The 25,749-nt window shown below is 39.5% G+C and overlaps 2 protein-coding genes across 4 annotated transcripts; one reads left to right on the top strand and one right to left on the bottom strand.

The window, feature by feature from the left end:
- Window positions 1–3,338: 3,338 nt before the first annotated feature.
- On the bottom strand, window positions 3,339–10,515 carry emc3 (ER membrane protein complex subunit 3). The gene is made up of 9 exons (XM_061831897.1): window positions 10,376–10,515; window positions 10,026–10,188; window positions 9,862–9,919; window positions 8,343–8,436; window positions 7,969–8,073; window positions 7,808–7,889; window positions 7,657–7,736; window positions 7,495–7,577; window positions 3,339–4,761 (listed from the first exon to the last, which is right to left on the bottom strand). Exons 2-9 carry the CDS (start codon window positions 10,178–10,180, stop codon window positions 4,633–4,635), a joined length of 786 nt encoding a protein of 261 aa, XP_061687881.1. The 5' UTR covers window positions 10,181–10,188; window positions 10,376–10,515; the 3' UTR covers window positions 3,339–4,632.
- Window positions 10,328–25,240, top strand: LOC133507140 (RNA-binding protein 5-B-like). Of its 3 annotated transcripts, none has more exons than XM_061831896.1 (26): window positions 10,328–10,466; window positions 10,591–10,697; window positions 11,758–11,808; window positions 11,889–12,051; window positions 12,135–12,290; window positions 13,121–13,190; window positions 15,147–15,220; window positions 16,185–16,268; window positions 16,360–16,420; window positions 16,804–16,866; window positions 16,944–17,104; window positions 17,268–17,365; window positions 18,300–18,387; window positions 18,490–18,558; window positions 19,406–19,481; window positions 19,610–19,698; window positions 19,778–19,877; window positions 19,959–20,056; window positions 20,844–21,032; window positions 21,508–21,651; window positions 21,742–21,813; window positions 21,899–22,075; window positions 22,319–22,393; window positions 23,295–23,386; window positions 24,402–24,531; window positions 24,655–25,240. In XM_061831896.1, exons 3-26 carry the CDS (start codon window positions 11,792–11,794, stop codon window positions 24,778–24,780), a joined length of 2,472 nt encoding a protein of 823 aa, XP_061687880.1. In that variant the 5' UTR covers window positions 10,328–10,466; window positions 10,591–10,697; window positions 11,758–11,791; the 3' UTR covers window positions 24,781–25,240. The 3 variants fall into 3 exon arrangements, with proteins under 3 accessions (XP_061687880.1, XP_061687878.1, XP_061687879.1); XM_061831894.1 differs by having other exon boundaries at window positions 21,739–21,813; XM_061831895.1 differs by lacking the exons at window positions 10,328–10,466; window positions 10,591–10,697 and adding an exon at window positions 10,820–11,313 and having other exon boundaries at window positions 21,739–21,813.
- The last annotated feature ends 509 nt before the right edge of the window (window positions 25,241–25,749 follow it).

Here is a 25,749-nt window from a genome sequence, read left to right as displayed (position 1 = left end):
GTCCAAAGACACCAGAGACAAAATTGTACAACTCCACACAGGTGGAAAGGGCTACGGAGAAATTGCCAAGCAACTTGGTGAAAAAAGGTCCACTGTTGGAGCAATCATTAGAAAATGGAAGAAGCCAAACATGGAGCCCCATGCAAGATATCACCTCGTGGGGTCTCAATAATCCTTAGAAAGGTGAGGAATCAGACCAGGGCGACACGACAAGACTTGGTCAATGACCTGAAAAGAGCTGGGACCACCGTTTCCAAGGTGACTGTTGGTAATACACTTTGACGTCATGGTTTGAAATCATGCATGGCACGGAAGGTTCCCCTGCTTAAATGAGAGCATGTCAAGGCCCGTCTTAAGTTTGCTAATGACCATTAGGGTGATACAGAGGAGTCAAGGGAGAAAGTTTTGTGGTCAGATAAGACCAAAATTGAACTTTTTGGTCATAATTCCACGAACTGTGTTTGGAGGAAGACGAATGATGAGTTCCATCCCAGGAACACCATCCCTACTGTGAAGCACGGGGGTGGTAGCATCATGCTTTGGGGGTGTTTTTCTGCACATGGGACAGGACGACTACACTGTATTAAGGAAAGGATGACTGGAGCAATGTATTGAGATTTTGGGGAACAACCTCTTTCCCTCAGTCAGAGCATTGAAGATGCGTCGTTGCTGAGTCTTTCAACATGACAATGACCCGAACCACACAGGCAGGAAAACCAAGGAGTGGCTCCCTAAGAACCATATCAAGGTTCTGACACAGCCTAGCCAGTCTTCAGACCTAAACCCAATAGAAAATCTTTGGAGGGAGCTGAAACTCTGTGTTTCTCTGCGACAGCCCAGAAACATGTCTGATCGAGAGAAGATCTGTGTGGAGGAGTGGGCAAAAATCCCCCCTGCAGTGTGTGCAAACCTGGTGAACAACTAGAGGAAACGTTTGACTTCTGCAATTGCAAACAAAGGCTCCTGCACCAAATATTAACATTATATTTTTCAGGTGTTCAAATACTTATTTGCAGCTGTATCACACAAATAAATCATAAAAAAAATCATACATTGTGATTTTTCTCTAGATTATCTCTCACAGTGGACATGCACCGAGGATGAAAATTTCAGACCCCCCCCCATGATTTCTAAGTGGGAGAACTTGCAATATAGCAAGGTGTTCAAATACTTCTTTTCATCACTGTATGTTTGTTGACAAAGTGTAATAAAGTTATTTTTACCTGTACCACACCAAAGGGGTTCCATATTTCCTCGTTCTTGCAATATTATGCATTTTATTTCCCAGAACCAAACCGCCTGTTTTAAAGTTAAATGTTTTCACACCAAAAGATTTTCTTTTGCATAATGTTCTTGCTGCTTTTTTCACATTCACCTGAAACTGTTAAAAAAGGCACAAATATTTTATGTTAAGGTACATCAATGCAGCTAAAAAGTGCACTGTTACAGTATGTTATTAAAGAATTCTGACAAAATTTCAGACTAATCTGTGACCTTTTTATTTTAGTGAAAATATTTGTCTGAAAAACACACTGTTGATTTGTTACTGTTTTACAGAAGAGTATACTAAGATTGTTTTTTTAAAAAAATACATATCTTGAGCTCATCAATAATTTGGATTGTGTAACCATTCTGTGCAAGACTTAATGCATTTCTATGGATTATGTGTATTTAAGAATAATCATTTTTTTCATCATATTGTTAAAATTTGCAGGAAAAATCTAATTTTGATATTTTGCAAATATGTCTCTCGGAATTAATCCAGAACCTTCTGTGACAGACATCTGTTAAAAAAAACAAATACAAGACAGTTGTAGACCACTTTGAATACAATCTACTGCTTTAATGGAATTCAAATAATTTAATATCAAAGAACATCCATCCATCATTTTGCTGCTTATCCTCACAAGGGTCGCAGGGAGTGCTGGAGCCTATCCCAGCTGACAACGGGCAGGAGGCGGGGTACACCCTGAACCGGTTGCCAGCCAATCGTATGGCACATAGAGACAAACAGCCACACTCACAATCACACCTAGAGGCAATTTAGAATGTCCAATTAATGTTGCATGTTTTTGGGATGTGGGAGGAAACCAGAGTGCCTCGAGAAAACCCACGCAGGCATGGGGAGAACTCAGGGTTGAACTCGGGACCTCAGAACTGTGAGACCAACGCTTTACCAGCTGCTCCACCGTGCCTAACAAGGAACAATTCCACAATAAAAATGAGTTCATGCATTTTCTTAATAAATAATTTAACATTTCACCAAAAGACAGAATATTAACCCAAATGCACGACTCACGAGGCTTAGGAGCAGTTTGAGAAGTGTCTTTATTCAGTCCAAGGTCAAAACACAGGCAGGCAGTCCACAGAGGTATCAGAATCGGCAGGCGTAAGAGAAACGGTCAGGAACGGAGTAGCAAGGGGTTGTGGGAACGTGACACAAGTACAACGATCTGGCAAAGACCGGACCGCATGGGTGGCCATGTATCTGTGAGCTGTAATTACTGGTGTGCGCATCTGTTGATTGAAGCAGGTGCGCGCCGCATCGGGGACCGGCTTCCATAGCTGTGCCTGTATCGCTCACTCTAACTCAGGTCGCACTTGCAGGTGAGTGAGAGCCTATTTGCAAGGTAAATATACAGTAGATTTCCGCCACGTTTCACATACAATGAGTCGCTTTGAAATGTATCCGCGTGGGGTCTGGATGCAGAGTGTGCAGTCATGTGATTGGCTTCCTCGGTTTGATTGGACAAACGGAGTCAAACGCTACCAGTAGTTACGTTGGATTGGTGGAAGTCGGGCGGAACAGTGGGGGAACTGGTTCGAGCATTAGCCTCACAGTTCCGAGGACCAGTGTTCAAATCCCGACCCCGACTAAGTAGAGTTTGCATGTTATCCCCGTGCCTGTGTGGGTTTTCTTCGGGAACTCCGATTTCCTCCCACATCCCAAAAACGTTCATTAATTGGAGACTCTAAATTGCCTCTAGGTGTGATTGTGAGAGTGAATGTTGTTTGTTTCTATGTGGCCTGCGATTGGCTGGCAACCAGTTCAGGGTGTACCCTACCTCCCGCCCAGTAACAGCTGGCATAGACTCCAGCACTCCCCGCGACCCTCGTGAGGATAAGCGGCTCAGAAAATGGATGAATGGATGGTGGAAGTCGTGATGTCTCTCTGATGAACCAAAATAGATTGCAGTTTATCATAAATATCTGTCGATAAAAGTTTCTTCTTACCAAAAAATTGTTAAAAGTTGGATTACAACTTCTCTGACCATTATAATTTATGCAAAAACGAAATATATCTTGCGACAACCTTCAATTGTAACAAATAAAACCAGTTTAGTCAAAGCAGGTTTTACTGTACAAAACAAACAGAGGGTTACAAAAAACCTTTTACACCGGAAAAATAAAATAAATCACACACACACACATGGGTCCTTAGGCCAACAAGTAGTCATTAAGATTTACAATCTAACAAATGAGTCATCAAATTAATCATAATTCAAGCACTCAAATTGTATTTTGAAACTGATGGTGCAGATAACATTAGCGATATTAGCTACACATGAAGTACAATGAAATCTGAAGTTGTTCACATTACTATGACCCCCCCTCACCTCAACAAAAGGAAAAAGTCAGGGATGTTTGGCTCCTTGGTGAAATGTCAGGATGAACCTAAAATGCTCGATAAACTTCACAGGTGAAATGCCTTTGACCTTCTCTAAACATTTGAATGCACATGTCCATTTCAATGTTTTGGTACTTTTTGCATCATTTTCTCTTCCTTAATAATGACCTGAACAGCAAAATTTCTAGATGTTGGGTACATAAATCTAACTAAATGTCATTCCTTTTCTGTGACTCCTTTAGTCTCTTTGCATTTCTGTTGCGACCTGCTGATTACACTCTGTTACATTAGGCTCAAGGGCCACTTTACCTCTAAGAACATCCTGTCGGCGAGGTACTGTTGTTTAATTTTAGGGACTGCCTTGTCTCAATGTCAAACTGATAAAAGCATGATGAAAAGACTGTCTATCCATCCATTATCTGAGCCACTTAATGCTCACAAGGGTCGCGGGAACGCTGGAGCCTCTCCCAGCAATCTTCGGGAAGGAGGGGCAGGGGTACACCCTGAACTGGTTGGCAGCTAATCGCAGGTCACACAGAAACAAACAACAATTCACACTCACAATCATGCCTAAGGGCAATTTAGAGTCTCTGATTAATGTATGTTTTTGGGATGTCGGAAGAAACCAGAGTGCCCGGTGAAAACATGCAACCAGTTGTCCACCGTGCCGCCATGAAAAAATGATTTCAATTCAATCGTAATTGAACTGAGAAAATTACAAGTCCATTCACAGATCCATCTGTTGTGAATTTTGCTGTTCAGCTCTTGAGTAGGCCTGTTTTGTGAGTAGTGTATTTTGCAAGCGAACTATAATCCAAAAACAGGACATGTTTTCTCTGAGACATTCTAAGTCATGAAAAGTTAGTACATCTTACGGTCAAAGGACCTCAAACAAAAGGAATGTAAACATTGCATAATAGGGAGGGATTTGTCCAATCTCAGTGTTTTGTAAAAAATAAAATCCTTGCATTCGAGCCCCCCTCGGAGGAGAAACTACGAGGGTTTCAGAAGATACCAGTGGGCAGCTCCTTGCTAAACATGCCGTCAAAGTCCAGCTCCATCCTCATCAGATCCTCCTCCACATTCTCCAGTGCCCACTGATGGTCAGTCAGTTCCAGGGCCTCCCATTCTGCCTGGAAAGAAGGAAACAAGCATGCATTACATTCTGCCAGACCTCAATTTACCTCATGGACCGCAGTTCAGCAAGCAACAAACTATTCTTTTTCTTTGGCTTTTTTTTTTTTTTTTTTGAGACATGTCTCAACAATTGTTAATTGAAGACCATACAGTACACGTAACGTAGTAATTACCTCGTTTGATCCTGTTATTATTGCATTACAGTGATAACTTGAGATATGACAAGTTTAATTTGTTCCGTGACCACAGATGAATGGAAATGCCATTAACCTGTTATAGCATCCCAAAAAACAGACAAAAAGACAAATACTGTATACTGTTCATAGAGGCTCATCTCATCTCAGCTCCTCAAAAGAGGAGAATGACTTGGTCATTAGTAGAGTATTAGCATTAAGATAGCATACTAAAGGCTAAGCTATCTGTATGGAAGTTTTTATTATTATTTTTTTTTAATGTTATTCTACTACTATTATGTTTAGCTTGAAAGGAAACTTCAATTATGAGTGATAAACAGATTGAATTATTTCTTCAAGAATTGTTCAGAACTTGCCAAAGTGCTGCTTTTTATTTTCTTAAGAGTTGTGTTCACTGGCGTCATACAGAACTTGTATCGTAAATAATTGCTCGCATGTCAAAGTAATGCATGTCATTAAGACAGCTCGTATCTGGAAAAAAACGTAAATTGGTTAAATCGTATATCAAGGCACAACTGTATAGAGTTTACAATAATTCTCAATTGCATTTATAATTTCATATGTACTTGTGCCTTGAAGCAAAGAGTCTATTGTTGTTGAAATCAAAGGGTGCAGTCAGTAAATGGGGTAATCGTTCCCAAGAGTCTCTCAAAATATCCATATTCTCCTTTATTATCACCCAAATCACACATGTTCACTCGATGGTTAACCTCAATCGTGTTCAGCCACGTCACTCAAACTAAGTTGTCCATAAGTGAGAGTGTAAGCGTGAATGTGTTGTGATATAACAATTAGTAATTAGCATAACAATAAAGCAAAGCAAAGCAAATTTATTTGTACAGCGCATTTCATACACGAGGTAACTCAATGTGCTTTACATGATTAAAGGCATTTGAAAACAAAGAGATAAACATTTTAAACGGGACAAAAACAATAAAAATGACAATATTTTTAAAAAGTGCATATAGTGCAAGTAATATGATCAAAAAGCGGATATATTCTAAAAAGCATGAGAAAAAAAAGAAGAGTTTTCAACCTGGATCTAAAAACATTCACACTTGGTGCTAACCTCACCTCTGTTGGCAACTTCTTCCATTTGTGTGCAGCATAATAGCTAAATGCTGCTTCACCATGTTTGCTTTGGACTCTTTGTTTGCTCCACTATTTGACCTTGAGTCAGTCGATCTCAGAGCTCTCCTGGGTTTGTATTCCGTAAACATTTCTTTCATGTATTCAGAACCTAAATCATTTAGTGATGTATAGACCAGTAGCAGAACTTTAAAATCTATTCTAAAGCTCACTGGAAGCCAGTGCAAGGACTTTAGGATTGGAGTTATATGCTCTGACCGCTTTGTTTTTGTCAGAACGCGAGCTACAGCATTCTGAATGAGCTGCAGCTGTTTAATACTCTTTTTGGGGAGTCCAGTCAGAAAACCAATACAGTAGTCAAGTCTACTTGAGATAAAAGCATGGATGAGCTTTTTCTGGTCTGCTTGACACATACATGACTTCACTCGCGATATGTTTTGCAGATGGTAGAAGGCAGTTTTTGTGATTGAGTTGATATGATTGTTGAAAGTCAGGTCGGAATCAATCAGAACACCAAGGTTTCAGACTTTGTCTTTGGTTTCAAAAGATAGAGAGTCTAGGTCAGGGGTGCCCAGACTTTAACCCAAGATCTATTTTTCAAGCAACCAGCCTCTCGCAAGCTCCCGAGCCATCTCAATTGAACTGTAGTCATCTGGAGACACTGCTAAATATAACTGTGTGTCATCTGCATAGCTATGGTAGTCAAAATTAAAGTTTTGAAGAATTTGACCCAAGGGTATCATTTACAGGCTGAACAGGAGAGGTCCAAGAAGTGACCCTTGAGGGACCCCATAGGTCATTGCCATTCGCCGAGACCGAGCACTTCCAATGGTCACAAAGTAGTTCCTTTCCTCTAGGTAGGACCTAAACCATTTAAGGACTGTTCCATTTAATCCTACACACGTTTCTAACCTGTTTAGCAGTAAATTGTGATCTACCGTATCAAAACCCGCGCTAAGATCCAACAAGACCAAAATTGACACCTTTCCTGAGTCAGTATTCAACCTTAAATCATTTAGCACTTTGCAAAGAGCAGATTCTGTAACGTGATGAGTTCGGAAACCTGATTGAAATTTGTCAAAAAGTCCATTTAAATTCAAGAAATTGCAGAGTTGATTAAAAATAACTTTCTCAAGAATCTTGGCTCTGAACGGAAGATTTGAGAAGGGTCTATAGCTTGCTAACATGGAATCGTCCAGTGCTCTCTTTTTTAGAAGAGGCTTAACAGCAGCTACTTTGAGAGCTTTTGTAAACTCGCCATAACCATAACAATAAGCTCCAAGAAATATGAATCAGGTGTTGGTATAACAAACATTTATGTATAAAGAATATTAAGCCTAGAGGAGGAGTGTGGACATTAAATTTAATTGGATAGCACCTTAAGATGCAATATCAAACTTTCTAGGAGATTTACAAAAAAAAAAAAAAAAAAGAACCGGTATATACCTTGAAAGCTTTATTTGTGTCTGCAGGCATGGCCATGGCAGCCCCACTCATCTGCTCCTGCATGATCCTTGACTGATCTGCACCTGAAGGATAGCAGCGCATTACAAAAAACACATCTGGACACCACACAAGATTATATCAACAAATTAATAGATGCATTACCATTGTCCTGGCCGAGGATTAACGAGTACATGCTTCGCAATCCAAAGACATTCAGGAAATACCATGATGCTGAGCTCACCCTGAATTGTTTAAAAAAAAAAACATAGAACAAATGACAATCACAATCTTTATCGCTGATGTTTGACCTTACCAGGAAGCATCCAGTGACAGCAGTTCTATTCCTTGTTGCAGCATGGGCTTGAAGCGGAGCGTGAGCGGGAAAGGGACTTTAGCTGCATGAACGACAGAGAAGGTTTAGTAGAATACACACACACAATTAGAGTAAGTACTGCACAGTGTAAAAATCATTACTCGTTACAAATCCAGAAAAGGTCCAGTTGATCCAGCCTCCGATCAGGATCATGGGAAGCACATTGGTCACGTTTCCTTTCATCATGTCTGTCAGCATGCTTGGATCTGCGAGAGTCAAGAAGCAGCTGCACCATGTTAAACAATAGAGTCTTATGTTCCATGTCCAAAGTAAAACTTCAGCTAACTCGGATCTCAAAGCAGCCACTTTTAACACAATATTTATGAACAGAAAAATAATACAGCCATCCATTTTGTCAGTTAAAGGTTTGGTGATAGTTTGACTGTGGAACAAATTAAGTTCTACTTAATACAATAATTGTAAAACAACAAAACTCAATCATTCGGAATTATAGTTAAAACATTTTCTTAATTACCAGTCATTGGAGAGGGCGGAACGACCTTTCTTTTTGTTTTCTTGAAGAATCCATCTTCTTGATTATTGAAGTAGAACTTCCTCATTAAGAAGGACTAAGAGAAGGGGGGGGGGTCGCATTGTATTATGGTAACAACACAGCTGTTATAACGAGTAGTAACCCACAAAACAGTAATTAAAAAAAAAGATATTGTTTTGGAGGCTAAAACTGAACTCATGTTGAGAAGTGTTTTCAATACGTTGGTATAAAAGTTTACGACAGTTCCATTCCTAAGGCACCCACGCGGGGCACATTTGTACACAAGTCGGAACGCAATGTAATCTTTGAAAACCAATGCAGTAGTAAAATCATTATTACAGTAAATGTCTATGAAAAATACTTCTAGGCCATACACATAAGACGCTCAAAAGGGAAAAACAAAGTACAATGGTAAACAAGCTTGCCTATGTGCTGCCTTAAGGCCGCTTTAAATATGCTCATGCGGCAATCGCGCTGCCGTCACTGCGGCTGTCCCACACGTAGTTTGCCTTTGCACTACAGGTATGAAAATGTGCTGCAGTTCTTCTCCAAGTCAGAGGTGTCATTATGGCTGGTATTGGCTGGGATGCTACAGGGTGGAGTTTCCTCAGCACTTTTTGGTTATTTCTGCTCGCCATTTTTACTTTACTTTCCATAACAAGGAATAAAGCAACAACAATAGCAACTGCAGGAATGGTCTCTGCTTGAACACATGGACCTAAATGACAACATGATACTTTTAATTATGCTGCAACATCAATAAAGGCGGTGGAGACATTGGTGGTATGAAATCACAATAAACTATTGCGTTTTCATATTTTTATGAATGTCCCTGGTGATGTCACGGACAGTAGATATGGCAATCACTTGGATGTCGAATGACATAAAACTTCGAATTAAAATTTAAGTGGTCACAATTAATTGGCAATTATTTTTGATAATCTATTATCTATTTATAGACCTTGCTTCACTTGAATTGATCCAAACCCTCAGAATTTCATCTTCCCATCAATAAATCCTCTCTGGTTTCTGTAGTCCCCCTTGAACGCAGACAAATTATCTTTGTGCTTCAAAGATTGAAAGACATTTGCAAACGTGTCTTTTCACTTTGGAAAAAGAAAAAAAAAAAGATCAACATGCCCGTTTTCTGGTACAGACAAAACTAGGATCTAAATTACAATCCAATTTTTTGTGAATTCTCTGGAAAGACAATTTGAAATAATATCCTCTTTTTGAAGAAAAGCAACAAAATTAAAAATGCTTTAAAAAAAAAAGATTCATTCATTCATTCAAAACAAATAGATTGTTGAAATAGTTAACCACATCTCTAATTGAGATTTCAAATTACTAACATAGCTCAATCTAAAATTCTGTCTATATTGCACAGTATATTGCAAAATGTGAGCATTGTTTGGAAAAGAAGTGTTTGGCACCATTACATATACCCAGCTATGCAGGTGTGTGTTAATATTTCATATACAACACATACAAGAATACGTACTTGTTTAGGAATGTATTTTCCATTTTCTCTGAGGATTCTGCTCCGAATGAGGACCTGGCTGGAATGAACAAGAATATCAGATACTGTCCATAAATTATGTGTGTCCCGTATTGTTTTGAAATCAATAGGTGTTTGTTAACCTCAAAGTGCTTGAAAAGCCTCACCTGTCTGACACCTGCTCTAAAGTCAACTTTTTGTCACTTTGAAGAAGAATGGACACATAGTGGCGTATGACCCCGACGAGAAAGGTGATGAAGACAATGGGCAACACCACCCACAGTCGGATGTTGGAGTCCAGCAGGAGCTCCGGCTCAGCCATTCTGCCTGCTAACGGTCATCAAAGAGATAACATCACCAAGCGTTCGCGTAAACAAAAAAATCAATTGTGGTTCTTGTTGGTTGTTAAACATCATAGACCCTTGAACTACAACATGAATGGTTGCATAAGGCTTGCAACCAGCGTCGGAAATGACACACGATGCTAGTAGTACGCTAACGCTAGCCAAGCGACTACCTTTTTTTCCCCTTTCTGGTGAGCGGTCACGGTTGCTTCCTTGACGTAGCGCACACCACCGGGGACGTTTCCCCGGTGCGAAATACAAACAGTAAGGCAGTCAAATTATCGGTTAAAACATGTCAAAGCTTCGACAAACGCTTAATGCCACTGCGTTATGGATGGTACCGTGGATTTAATTGTATTGTGTTGCTGTGGATCCTCCCGACTGGTAGGTGGCGGCAGCGAACGTGTGCACTGCAATATACTGTAATGCTTTTTGCCTTCACAACGGAAATATCTTTGAAGAGCACTCCCAGGGATAAAGGTCCATTAGCAGATGGTACGTGAGAGGGCCTTTTATATGTCTATATATTTATGTACATGGATCTGTATCGTATTTTTATTAAGCTTATAGATCCATCTCCTAACCGATATGACTTTTAACCTAAAAATGTGGGGGTCTTGTTGTTTATTTCTTCGGCTAATGGTCCGCTAGCATGCGCTTTCTTAGTGTTGGACAATGCTGACGCTGTTAAAAATGGTCAGGTTACTGCTTTGAATCTTTGGAGTTCTTACCCCTCAAAGTATTCGTTGTATGGGTTTATTTTTCACACTTGAGGTTTTAGGCAGTTACTTTTTAACCAGTGAGTCAGCGTTTGTAAAATAATGACAGGCGGCGATGCATTTACATTTGGTACCGACATGAGCTGTCTCAAGGTTATGAACGGTACCCAATGATATAGTTTTACTAGTCGCCTAAGAACACGTTTTCACACTGCACAAGAAGCCACCCTCATTTACCGCCACGTTAAGTTTTTCCCCTTGGATTGTTTTCATGTAAGATACTGATAGACCATGTCAGAGGCATTATTATTTGGGGTAGTACAGGAATTTGTATTCTTTACCACTCTGGATCATACAGAGATCCCACAAGGAGCGTATTGTGGTGGAGGCAGGTACTTTCAGTGCTTCACCATTTTGTCACAAGACTACCTCGTAAAACAAACAGTGTGTCGCTCTGCCTCTGGCTACTGACTCCACATCATCCTCATTTAAATAACAGTGCAGACTGAAAGAAAACTACATGACAAATGGCTTTGATGTTTTTGTATCATAATTTAAACTTTTAAAAATGTAAAAATGCAATTGATAGTTACACTGTACTGAAAGAAAAGTGATCAATGGCAAGATGTAAGTGAAATTTTATGGCTCTGTTTTGAGCAATTGATGTTTAGTTTCTTACAGTTGTCATGTACACCCTCACTTTCTTACTTCCGTGTTCGGAAAAGAACAAAAACATTTTCAATGTGTGGAGATGTGTTTAAAAATTTAAAGAAAAAAAAGCTATTCTTTAAAGCCAACAGCTACTGTTTCAAGAGATTTCTTTTTTCCCCTTACAGTTTATTGGTCAATAATTTTCCTGTCAAATAAAGCATGGGAGCTGACAAAAGGTAAAACATACTGCAGTTGCTAAATCGCATCGCAAACAAAGATCCTTTAAAATCTCTCCATTCCTTTGGTTTTATTTCAGGCCCAGTCGGGGAGAACGGAGTGGAAGGTATGGTTCAGAGAGCACAAGAGATGATCCACATTGCCGCGACAGGCCAAGTCGTGATGCAGACAGGGATTACAAGCGGCAGTGGGGGGATGACAGAGCCAAAGATCGCTTTGACGACAGCAGAGACAATCGAGAGGTGAGGAAATGTAACCGCATTATGGAAACTTACATGATTCACTGACTCTTTGTGCTATCTTTTTTATGTTTTGTTTCCTTCAGAGGGGTCGAAAGCGCCACAACAGTGACCGATCAGATGAGGAATACGATCGTGATTATGCAGACCATGACAACAGAGCAGAAGAGGAGGAGGAAGAGGAGGAAGAGAACAAGACGATCATGCTCAGAGGTCTCTCTCTCCAGGTCACAGAGGAAGATGTAAGTTCAAGCGTGCATTAACAAAATCAAAATTCATGAAGGCTTGGTCCAAAAAACATGAATCACTGTCAAAAATCGGACATGGCAAAACATGAAAACGTAACTTGGCTTGATATGACTTGGGACAGGGCAGCTAAGTGAGCTGACGCTCGTGAACACACATGCATATATGTACACGCAAAGATCTGGCAACAAGTGGGATGAAAAACGAGGCTTAAATATACAACATAATTATGGAACAATGTGCAGCAGCGCGTACGAGGAAGTGGCACATGGCAATGCCGCCGCCCGCTGCGGCTGCTGTCAAACACCCAACATGGCGTGCCGTGAATGCACGCACGTGGCCGTGGAGAATCATGTCCGTCGCATATTTATTTTATGGTTTAAAAATGTTAGGATTGGGTGGAATTTTTAGGGGCAGTAGAGAAATCGGAACCAGAAGCTTTTTTTTTTTTAATCGGCATGCTGTTCAGTGTAAAATGTCTCAAGCAACACTTTGGTGATATCCATCCATTTTTTTTTATCGAGATTGTCCCCATTAAGGTTTGTGGATGATGTAAAAGTTATCCAAGCTGACTTTAGGCTGGAGTCAGGGTACACCCTGGACTCTACATGTACCCTTAGTTTGGCTGGGGACCACTCCCAAGATGCACCCCGTCATGTGGTCCAGCTCCACCAGGACCCACCCAAATAAGGACCGGTAGTACAGATTGATCTGAAGAATAATCTGTTTACACTCTGGAGTATGAAGTCTGTACAAGTGTTGATACAGTGATGAAATACTAGTAACAAATGTCTGTCTTTGTTCCCTGCTTGTTGCCATGTTGCAGATCCGCTCAGCACTGGAGCAGCTGCCGGGGCCCCAGCCAGTGGACGTTCGTTTGATGAAGAAAAGGACTGGTGAGTGACGTGTGTGTGCTCAGTAAAGCGTCCTGCTTTCAACTTCAAAACTCGTCTTGTATTCCTTCTTTTACTCTCCTTGAATTGTCTGTGCTGATGTGACCAAGTATGAAGGGAACTGTATACTTGCAGTGGGACCTCCAAAGTCATGTGGCCTGAAGGCGAGTGTTCTGGCCAAATAAAACTTGGGAGTTCAAGCTACAGTTTATTATTGCTTTATCGGCAACTAATTAATTGTAAAATTAATAATTGATTTTGATAGTTGAACCAAATAGCACCATTGTTTAAGTTTACATTTTGCAAATCCTCTGATTGCAGCCTGTCACTAGCAAATGTTTTTATTTATGTAGTCCTTCATGAAAGCAGACCGAAAATATGGCTTTACTTTGGAAAACAACGTTCGATTACCTATTTTTAAAAATTGAATACCAAGTCCGTTACTGAGATATCAATTTATGGTTAAAAAAAAAAATTATAGTCAATAAAATGTATTGGGAAAATAGTTATTTGCAAGTTTTGTACAAACAATGTGTAATTGACATTTAATTGAATCTGAAACATCCACAGGAGTGTACACCAAATTAGCAGTAGCTCTGTTTCAAAAAGTTGGTGAATACATCATGCCCTCTCTTGTGATATTTTTGTATAGTCAGTAAACAATATCAAATTGATAAAATCAGTTATTAAATAGCACTGTAATTGGAAAAAATCATTTTGCAATAAACTTTAAAGCGATGTGAATTTTATGTGAACATTTGATTAATTGATGGAATATTCTGTAGATTAATCGATTATAAAAATATTTTATATATATATATATATATATATATATATTGTGACAGCCGTAGTTAGAAACATCTTCATATACGATGCCGAAATTCCCAACAATTGCCTAATTTTTTTTCTCTTTTTGTGATCCCGTTACATAAACCTACAACAAAAATAAGTATAAAGTTTAATTATTACCGTCGACCTTAAATATCTCCAGAGCTTCTCAATCAAGAAATCGCTTGAATGGAATGTGTGTGACAAAATGAAGTCAGCCAAAAGGGTTAAGAAAAAAAGATGCAACAAAATGCTTCAATCCAAAGAAATTCAAGAACAGATATGAAATAAGGTAACTGGGGTACCATTCTTTAAAGGGGTTACAAAACCAGTTCTAAAGCTTTAGGAGTGAGCGCTGTTATCCTACAACGGAGAAAATAATGGAGGACTGGTACATCGATCCAGGAGGGGTTTTCTAAGTGGCCTTTTCAAAGTCAGACATGACCTTAAAAAGACCGTTTGTGCTCGAAAACATGGAATTAAAACTTCAACAAAGGAATAGTGTGCCATAATGCCTCCACAGAGTTTTGAAAGACTTATCAATTAATAAAACTCATACGGTACAGTTGGCCCAACCAGTTATTAGGTTTCGGGGCAATCACTTTTTTTTTCACACAGGTCAAAGTAGCTTTAAATAGTTTTTCTTTAATCAATGAATTCATCTAAAAACTGCATTTTATGTTTACTTGGGTCATTTTGTTGGCTAGTTACATATGTTTGAAGGTCTTAAAGTGAGGAAACTATGCAAAGAAACGACATGTTAGTGTTTTCAATGACAATAATGTTATGCTTCAGCCTCTAGAATTATATTTTGTAAAGGATGATTTAACATGTGTTTCTATGGAAATTTGTTTGAATTACAACGGTCAGGTCATTTGGTGTAACAAAACTGATTTTGTTCTTTGGAGGTTCCATTTGAAACCCCTACATGATTTTGTTTTTCTTTTAATACATTACATGCTATGATATGCCAACTCCACCTCAATACCCCATTGACGTTGTCAAGCCCTCTCTTCCCCCCCGCTTGACTTTGAATTGGAGTGTACCCGACACGCCCATTGTGAGTTTGAACATTGCACCACAGCCTTCTCACTAACACGCCTCCCGTCTATATTTGAATGCTGTCTCTAGGTATAAGCCGAGGTTTCGCCTTCGTGGACTTTTATCACTTGCAAGATTCTACCCAGTGGATGGAGACCAATCAGGTTGCCTCAACAATCACTGAGTCTAGAATTACTCTTGGCGGTTAGAGCCCCGATACAATGATGATAATGCCATCCTGTGACGCCTATACCTGTTTATTTGTTAACCTTACAGAGATGATTATTGTGATGTCACAAAGTACGATTTGCGATATCACGCGCTTTTTAGCACCCTTTTCAGCCAAAACAGAAATGTCTAAACTGCTCAGTGTGCCCTATTTTCAATTTAGCTTACTCTTATGTTCATGCTGTTGGGAATTACTCACAATTATACTCTCCCAATAATATTCTTTAAAGAAAATGGACATGTTCTACTCCACCTCAGTCTCTTCTTCATTAAACACTGGTGACAGAGGCGCTAGCTGCCAGTACTTCAGCCCCAAACACAGTTTTAAAGAAGAGGAAAAAAAATCGCACACACACATAATCACATTCCCACCTCTCCTGTCTCTCTCTTTAGCTCCTTTTACACAGCCTATAAAAACTAGTGTGTCACTGACAAGAAATGGGAGGACAAACTCGACCCGACAATTTTCCGCCTTGAGTGAAGGAGGTGTCAAGTTTTAACATCTGCCACTCGCTTTTTCCGCCCTTATTGCGGTGAAAACGTAATGTACATGTCACACCACAGGCTGGCGCTGACGTCACCACACGTAATTATCTGATTGTGGGATGCTGTGTTTAGAAGGATTCAAAGTTTGAATAATAACCCACTTCACTGGAGGTAGATAAATGCCGGGTCTTCTGTTACTGCTCTGATATTTTGTGGGATTTCTGTGTAAAAGAGGCTAAAATCTCTGCTCCATCCCTCCCAATGGCACTCTGCCTAAGCAGCGAGTAGTAGGCCAGCCACTCTTTCTTCTCCCCGCCGCGCTCACTTGCGTGGTGAGTCAGAGGCAGGTGCCTCACCTGCCTCAATACCGTCAACATAGAAAACTGAAATAACACGCACTTCTTCACTCCACAGAATAAGCTGGTTATCCAGGGGCGAAACATCGCTGTCCACTACAGCAACAGGAAGCAGAGATTTGACAACTGGCTTTGCAGCACTGTGAGTGTCCATTAATCCACACTTTGATTCCAACAATAGTCACTTCAGAACAATTTAAACAACATTTTTTATGATTTTTGTCTTCATGTAGTGTGGTCTTTACAATTTTCGGAAGAGGCTGAAGTGTTTCAGGTGTAGTGCTACTAAAACTGGTAAGTTGACGCGCCGGGGAATTAAACACAATGGAAACCCCAAAATGAAGTTTAAATTGTTCTAGGATCAAAAGCCTACATCTACAGGTTATATTGAAAGTCACATTATAATGTTCTGAACTATCCTGCAAGTAGAAACATCTCTGTATGAAAATATCGTGATCATTTAAAGGACAAATATTTTGGCTATCTCCATAAAAGGACTCTCTAACATGGACGTAGCACAAACATGGCTATTTCATTAAAAAAAAACAAAAAAAAACACTTTGGTGAAGAGTGTCCAGAAAACTGACTGTTGAGGTTTGACTGTTGAGATTCCTCTGTGTATTTCATATTCCCATGCTGTGTTTATGACGACTGACAATTATCAATCCTCCATGTAGATGGAGATGCAGCAGCTGGTTCAAATGCCGAGTCTCAGCAGTCTTGGGAATACTGTGGGGACAGTGAGTGCCATAGATTTACGTGCAGATCATCCATCAATTCATTCTTTGCCTGTTTTGACTTGTTATTCTATTTGCAGCAATAATTCTGAGGAATCTTCCTCCTGTGTGTACTGTTGATGAGATTTTAAAAGCTCTGGCTCCCTTCGCCAACTTGTCTCCATGCAACATCCGCTTAATCAAAGACAAGCAGACGGGACACAACCGAGGCTTTAGCTTTGTTCAGCTCTCCTCTCCATTGGTGCGTTAGCTCAGTAATTATGTCAGTGTATTACAAATGTACTGACACAGGCTAAATCATTAGGTACCTGCACGTTTAATACAAGATCTTGCCAGGCATGCCTATGTTGTGGCTGGTGAGCACACTTAAAGTATGACAGTGCTGTACCTTTTTCCTCACATAGGAAGCTTCACAGCTGCTTACCATTCTCCAGAGCCTTCAGCCACCTCTGAAGATGGATGGTAAAACCATTGCTGTGGATTATGCCAAGAGTGCAAGGAAGTGAGGGAACAAACACTAACACAGAATGAACACAAAGTGCATGGAAGCAGGATATATTTTTTTGATGAGACATACAGGTGGATGGCAATAAAAAAAAAAATCCTTAAAGGTTCGTTTATTTCAGTAGTAAAACTCCAAAAGAAAAACCCATACTAAACTGATTCACTAGAAATGTAAGAAAATACTTTTCAGAAGGCCAATTTTGACTAAACGTCTGGTTTAAAAGGCACTGATTGTTTCTTGTAAAATATTGTAAAATCTTGGTGCATTGTGGGTTTTTCATCAGCTTCAAATTGTACCGATAACAAGCAAAATTTTAAGAAATAACATTGTGAAACATTTCTTTATGTTAGGAGGGGTTGCACAGACTCGTTTTGACTTTTGGTCTCAGTGTGAATGGACAGTAACTGCAAACAGTGAAAGTAAATCATGTGATCCAAACTTTTACCTGGATATTAATATTCCCTCTTTTTTTTATTCGTCTGAGCAAACAATTGTGGCAAGGGATCCAACAACTAGTTACCCTCACTCATTGAATCACATTGCAAAATGGCACAAACTGAAAAGTTGTATGTTCTACTTTCAATTCGGGTTGGATATTTTTTTTCTGCGCAAGGCAGAACGTCTGTGCACAGAGACCACATCAGCAGTGCACAATTGTCCACACGTGCGTCTTATTGGAAACATTTCTATATATGCATCAAAAATTGCTAACCAAGAGACCCCTAACTAGTCTGTTTAACAGTTTACCTTTCTTGTGCTGTAGCATGTCATACTTTAAGAAAACAATTGAACGCAAATTAGTGTAATTGCACGTTTTATTTCAGTTAACTACATTAGTTAGGTTGAGGCACATGCTTCTCCACATTAGCATCAGAGAAACAAGAAAATCATGATCAATAATACCTGTCACTGTCACGATTTCCTTTGTCAGAGAGTCATCGCAGGCAGATGCGATCAGAACCAGTGCACTCTCAGTTGCCAGCACAGCCATAGCTGCTGCCCAGTGGTCATCCAGCCAGGTACTCTTAACTACAGACATAGACTGGTCTTTTGGGTCATCAGAAACTGAGTCATCAAGTCTACTTTGCCTGATCTGCTTTCATTGTGTTTTTATACTGAAGCTAAGGCAAGGTTTAGGTGCTGCCACTGACACTGGTCACCCTCCAGAGGGCTATGAACATCACACACAGGTCAGTCCACTTTACTTTGTTTTGTCTTGTCCAACAGACAAGCTAATTTGCTAAAAAAAAAAAAATCTGTGATCATCAAATTATTAGTGGAGCACTAGATTAAAAAAAAAAAAAACGTACTGTATTTGAAACATAAAATACAACCAAACATTAAAATGAAGCTAGTAGCTATGTATACAGCCATCAAAACCATTTATCCAGTAATTCGGGGAAGCACATTTTTCTGTGTAATGCAAATTACATTTTTAAGTACAATTTAGTTTTAATTAACTTAAGGACAATAAGTTTGCTTTAATAAGTCTTTGTATAAAACCATGTCATTTTTTATTTTATTTTTGTTTTTCAAGTATTTTTCGAAGTGGTACATAGTACAAAACCGTTGAGAACCACTGCAATATATAATGTTAAAATGCATGAGTAATTAACCCAAAATGTTTATAACCATTTTCATTTCCATATTCTGTACCACTTATCCTCACGTGTATCGTGGGTGTGTTGGAGCCTCCCTCACTTATCTTCAGGCTGGGAGCGAGGGGGTGTACCCACTGAACTGGTCACCAGTCAGGGCACACATAAGCAAACAACCATTTGCCCTCTTATTCATGCCTTTGGGCCTTTTAGAGTTTTCAATTAACCTCCCATTCATGTTTTTGCGATGTGGGAGGAAGTCTGAGTACCCAGAGAAAACCCACACCGCCATCCATTTTCATATTTAGTTATGGATGTTTGTTCTTTTATAATTATACTAACTGCAAAGCTTAGTATTTTAACTACCCCTAAATTTCCACCTAATATTTGACCCTGATTGTTGTGAGTGTTAATGAAATTCAATAAATTTCCACCATAGGGACAGAATTTCCAAGTATGGCAGCAGTCACAAGCTGAAGGATTGGCTCCTGTCATTGGAGATGGATTGCTAGGAGGTATATATATATATATATATATATGTGTGTGTGTGGTGTGTGTGTGTCTATGCGAGAGTGAAAGAGATTTTTTTTTCCCCTCCATACAAAGGTAAGGTTGTTAACTGTACCTTTGCCTTTTTTTTTAGCTGCTCCAGGGATGAAGAATATGCTCCCTGCAGGTTTAGTCTTACCTCAAGTTTTCCAGCCAGTCATTGTCAACCAGGCTGCCACGCATGTAAGACGTGTATCAATTACTTTGCTGCAGTTATGCTTTTGTGTGCTTAATACAGTACTTGTAATGTCTGTCAAATCAGTTGGCTGGGCCACTCAATGCAGTCCAATTGGCTTCTAATTTTGGTACGGCAGTATTGGTCCCAGCAGCAGCCAACAATGCTATCCGCAGCACTGGAACTGGTAACTAATCAGATGAACTGAGATGGAAGAAGCAGTATATTTGTGTTTTGCATCCATCTACTGTATCTTTGTCTGTCACAGCTCCAGCTGTCCCAGACACGTCGCTGTATCAGTACGATGAATCTTCTGGTTATTATTACGATCCACAGACGGGCCTGTACTATGATCCTAACAGTCAGGTGTGTGCACACACTCATGGATGTGTTACTCAAGAAGAACCCTATTTATATTCAGATTTAGTTTTGTGACAAAATGAACCTGAACCTGTGAGATTTGGTTTTCAATTATTAAAGAAGTATTTCTACCCCCACAATTTTCCAATGGTTCCTCGGTGTTTTAGTAATGGTTCTATAATAATGCTTTCAAGGATCAATCATTATCAACCACTTTACATACATGGTTTTTTGTGTAAGTAAACCTGGCCAACTTACTGTTGGGGTGGCTGCGCAAAATCCGCGCTTACCTTTCAGCTTTGGCAAGATAGTCGTTGCAAGTGGGTTCGGTGAGCGGACTGCTGCCGTCTCTAGAAAGTGAAAGTGTGGGATTTTAGCCAGCGCCGCAAACAAGTCATGGGCAGCAAAACTCATTGTGGGAGCGGTTATTATCTAAATTCGTGAAACTATCAGGCCAAAGTTAATTACAATTCACTCATAAAGAAATAAACAAAACAGATAAAAGATTTACTTTGTTGTTAAATTTCAAACTTCATGGTCTGGAAAGCACTCCAGGGAAACAACTATTTGTATACAAAGTGCATTTTACTGAATGCCATGGAAGCTATTTTCCGTTTTAGCCCTTTAAATATTTTGATATTCTCCATTACAGCTTCTTAATTCTGCATAGCAGTTTTGTCCAAATTATCTCAAGTTTGACGTTTTACAAATAAATGACGTGTATTTGTTACATTACCACAATGGTGCAGGTTATAAACTAAAGCAGTTCTACTGTGCTTTTTGGGTGCATTAGTTCTACTACAACTCTGAGACGCAGCAGTATGTTTACTGGGACAGTGAGAAACAGGCCTATGTTCCTGCGCCGGCTGCATCAGACACAAATAGCTCCACTACTTCCTCCTCAACCAAAAGCACCAGCAGCAAGGAGCCTAAGGAGAAGAAAGAAAAGCCCGAAAAGCCCAAAAGCAAGTCAGCACAGCAGGTACGTACTCCAGTGAAGTCCTTTTTATTGCGGGAAATACATTCCAGACCCACCTACAACAGATGAAAATCTATGATGAAACATTTTACCTCGCCCACATTTAAATGTATTAGAAAATATTATAAACGCATTGTCAACATATTTGAGGCCAAAGAACAAAATTACAAGGATAAAATATATCCACAATCCTGTACCTACTATCTTCCAGTCTCTGTATACATGCATGTGCCCGGTGTTCAATAAATGGCTAAAAAGTGCGTTGGTGACTATGGCTCTCCTTCACCACGTTTGATGGCATGACAGTGACCAAGTATAGTAGTTATAAAACCGCATAAAAATGACCGATTCCAAACAAACTGGTATTTCAGGAAAACACTTTAGTCTTCTCATTTGTATAATTTCCTGCACAGAGTCATGGTAACAGCAAATTTCCCCCGGGGGTCTCTCAAATAATTCTTAAATTCTCAAATTCCAGATCGCAAAGGACATGGAACGTTGGGCAAAGACCTTAAATAAACAAAAGGAAAGTTTCAAAACAAATGTCCAAGCAGCGGGCGCATCCAAGGATGAGGAGAAGAAAGAGGCTGCAGATGCATGTTTCTCAATTTTTGAGAAGAAGGTAATAACTTCTCCAAGACCATGTGCCAATGGTGGTTTGGAATTACTATATGGTATATAGATTTTAATGGTATTTGTTTCCTCTCAGCAGACAGGAGCCATTGAGGTGGCACCTCTTCTGACTGAGCCGTTTCACCTGACAGAGCAGGAGACTTCAGCTAAGGTTTGCTTTCTCTCCTGCTCGCGTCGACCCACTTTAACCACAAAGAAGTGAATGAACATTTATCCAGTTTTTCCCCAAACTGCAGAGTACGCCAGTCATTGCTTACGAAAAGGACAGCGACCCTGAGGGCGGATCAGAACGCAAAGCAGAAGACAGCGGGAAAATAACTGACTGGGCCAAGATGGTCTGCCTCCTGTGTCGCCGGCAGTTCCCCAATAAAGAGGCTCTGCTGCGTCACCAGCAACTCTCTGACCTTCACAAGGTGAGGACAGAGGAACAGCAGGTGATCTGCAATTTGTCATGAATATTGTGAGCGGTGCCATCTGTTCCCCACGTGACACTCAAGTACCAAATGGAAAATGAATGTTAATAGTGCTCTTTTAAGTATTATTATTCATTTAAACGCACACTTTTTTTTCTTTTTGCACCTTGCATACATTAAAAAGCGGTTGGTGTATGTGATGTATTGATGTTTGGTGCTTTCACTGCCTTCCATTTATTTCAGCAAAACCTGGAAATCCACAGAAGGTCCCAGCTTTCTGAAGCAGAGCTGGAGGACCTGGAGAGGAAAGAGACTGAGGTATTTTTTTTATAATACACTGGAAGCATCATATTTAAACAACTTTGCAACACCGAACCGTTGTCACGCAAGTCTGAAGTCAAATCAGACTAAACCTCTCTTGTTTCAGGTCAATCAGGATTACCAAAATTATTTTATTTTGGTAACAACACAATAATGACAGTTATAATGACTTGGGTTTATATTGAATGTCTAGCACAAATCACAGCACTGCTCATCAGCTGGAGGGAATTATGAACAGTTGCACCAAAATATCAGCCTTATGCTAGAAACCACAAAAAATAGCCTCAGGAAAAGCCTACAACCCGTTTTATCTTTTACAATGACAAAGACATCCATCCATCAACCCAATTTCCGGACCTGGGGTCGCAGGAGTGCTGGAGCCTTTCCCATCTATCATCGGGCTGGAGGTCGGGTACACCCTGGACCAGTTGCCAGCCACTCTCAGGGCACATAGAAACAGACAACAATCACACTCATAATCATACCTAAGTGTAATTTAGAGTCTTTATTTCAAGCATGTTTTCGGGATGTGGGAGGAAACCCACCCAGCACGGGGAGAACATGCAAACCACCATGCCAAAAACATTTCTATTTAAATTCTTTTGCCGTAACAGTTATACTGTGGGGAACAACCCAGGTGGTTATCACAGAGCTGAAATTGAAAATTTTGCTCATGTCCCGCATGATATTGGTTGAACTTTTTTGACTTTTTTTACAGACTATTTTATTTGTACTTGTAATTGCACTCGGGCAATGACCCTCGTGCTCATTTACAAAACAACACATCAAATTTCTCTTAAATATCCTTTAGAAGTGCTTCAATATGACCTTAGACAAGGTGTACAGACATTTTAGCAATAAGTGATCAATGAATACGCTTTTGTTATCAATGTCATAGTTGAAATACAGAGACCGGGCTGCAGAGAGGAGGGAGAAGTATGGTGTTCCGGAACCCCCAAAGAAAGTCTTTAAGCGGACCGCACCGACAATGTAAGTAGATGTCGTCACATCCCAAACAGTGTTGAGTCATGCCCAATAACAAAAAAAATATCACTTTTAAAACTCTTGATTAAAAGCATTTCAATAAAAAAGAAATAAAACATTTAAAACTGGGGGAAACATTTAAAATAGATAAAAAGGACAACAACAAAAACTGATTTAAAAAAATACTATTAATAACAACATACAGTGCTAGTAATATCATTAAAAAGTTGAAATGGGAAAAATAAAACTTTTCAACCTTGATTCAAAAATATTCCCACTTGGTTCGACCTCACCTCTGTGTAAGTAGTCAGACCCTTTGTTGTGACACTCATATTTGACTCTGGTGCTTTCCATTTCCTCTGATATTCCTTGAGATGGTTCTACTCCATAATTGGAATACTTTTCTCTTTGATTATACTGATTGGACTTGGTCAGGAAATGAATTAAACCCCGAGATTCCCCCAGATTGTGCTAAAGTAGTACTTGTTGCTTTTGCCTGCACATTAAAACAGTGAAAAGATGAGATTTTCAGCGCGTAGTGGAGGAAAGGTAACAAAAAAATATGAATATGCAAAAGCTGAACTGTAAATATTTGAGATTCACTGTATGGGGTTCACATGATGAAAACACTCATCATCATAAACCATTACATTTGATGATACTCAGTATTCTTCTCCATAATATCACCAAGGACCATGACGTTTTCACGATCAAGACCATTTGTGTTTTGCTTGTATTTTAACTTGTCATTGTAACTCGTATTTGAACTGAAACAACTGGATGAGAAATCAAGTTTAAGGAAAATGAAATTGATTAATCTAGGAGGATAAAAATCTGTTTTAAAAAAAATGTGATTTTAATCGAACAAAAGAAAAACATATATAAACTTAACCAACCCCCCTTAAAAAAAAAATCAAATTTCAACTTGAAAAAAAATAACTTGAATTCTAAGAACAACAATTAATTTTGGGGACACTCGTTTGTAGTGAAATGTTACTCAAATGTGCCGCAACTCCAACAGCCACTACGAGCAGCCCACCAAAAACGGCCTGACGAGTGATAACATCGGGAGCAAGATGCTACAAGCCATGGGCTGGCAGGAAGGCAAAGGCTTGGGGCGCCACCAGCAAGGCATCACTGTTCCCATCTCGGTTCGTGACTCTCGAACTCCTCTGGCCAGATGTCTTTTCCCTCACAAAGCAATTAGCTCTGATACCTGAGGGGTCCGTGTAGACTGGTTCTCCTCTAATGATTGTTTTCACGTCTGTTCGCAGGCTTCCTTAAGGACCAAGGGCACCGGTTTAGGAGTTAAAGGAAGCGCTTTGGAAATGTCGGCATCGGGCAACTACAAGGATGCCGTTCGTAAAGCCATGTTTGCGCGCTTCAGTGACATGGAGTGAAGAACACAACCTTAAATGGAATCTTTTTTTTTTTTTTTTAAGAAAAAAAATTCCCAGTGATTTATGTTCCACGTTGAGCCTATCCCATCTGTGTGTGGTGGGGGGAAAATTGTGCTCTGCATTGGTTGTCAGTCAACCATACAGATACAGACAACCATTCACATGCGCATCCATAGTCACTGAGCGGGAATCGATCCTACGTGACAATGTACAGCTGAATTCACACTCTGTATTTTTAACGTAATTTTCTATAACTATTTTTTTTTCTCTTTCCGAATGGCCACTTCAGTTTCAGAAATATGTACATGGGTTTGTATAGAGAATTATAAGATTCCTTAGCAATATGATTAAAAACAGATCTTTTGTTGCTGTTATTTTATTTCCAATGGCATCCTGTATTCATACAAAGTACACTGGCAAAACCGCTAATGACATCCAATAAAAGAACTGTATGAATCGATTCATATTGTATATGAGGTGGGAAAAAAGTTCTCGATTTTTGAAACTGCACTTGATTGGATTTTACTAGATTCTGCAAGTGTAAAGGACGTCCACATAAACACATTGATTTTAAACATATAACACACTTTCACACTTTGTAGCTATATATGAATGCTTTCATATTGCTTTACATGGTATAGTAAAGCAGTACGCAATTCTGCAAAAAAAAAATTTACTCAATCCTCTAGGCACAGGGCTGCAATATGTATTTAACACATGACCATTTTTCTCATTGAATCTTATTTGCAAAGGTGCTATTCACCTGAACATTCCACCAGATAAGAATCATCTTTATTTTGCCGAGTATGTCAAAATCACACAAAAAAAATGTGTCTCCAGTAGTTGGACGTACTCTAGTATGACAATGGTCAATTGAAAAAGTATACTTGTGTGATGTAAAGACATTGAGAAAAACAGTCAGTGAGCATTAAAAGTTGGGGACAACCCAAGTAAAAATGCTTGGTTTGC

Source organism: Syngnathoides biaculeatus, chromosome 10 (genome assembly GCF_019802595.1).
Source record: "Syngnathoides biaculeatus isolate LvHL_M chromosome 10, ASM1980259v1, whole genome shotgun sequence".
Classification (NCBI taxonomy): domain Eukaryota; kingdom Metazoa; phylum Chordata; class Actinopteri; order Syngnathiformes; family Syngnathidae; genus Syngnathoides; species Syngnathoides biaculeatus.
Note: the sequence above shows the minus strand (reverse complement) of the source record. Positions and strands in the feature narration are given on the sequence as shown.

Bases quoted from the DNA above. Each gene is read 5' to 3' on its own strand.
- emc3 (XM_061831897.1), bottom strand. From the start codon at position 10,180: ATGGCTGAGCCGGAGCTCCTGCTGGACTCCAACATCCGACTGTGGGTG. The intron at 8,437-9,861 runs GTACGTATTCTT...CCCTTCTCTTAG, and splicing joins GAAAATACATTCCTAAACAA to TCCTTCTTAATGAGGAAGTT. The intron at 7,578-7,656 runs GTAATGCATCTA...GCTATCCTTCAG, and splicing joins AATCCTCGGCCAGGACAATG to GTGCAGATCAGTCAAGGATC.
- LOC133507140 (XM_061831894.1), top strand. The intron at 12,291-13,120 runs GTAAGTTCAAGC...GCCATGTTGCAG, and splicing joins TCCAGGTCACAGAGGAAGAT to ATCCGCTCAGCACTGGAGCA. The intron at 16,421-16,803 runs GTAAGTTGACGC...TCCTCCATGTAG, and splicing joins GTGTAGTGCTACTAAAACTG to ATGGAGATGCAGCAGCTGGT.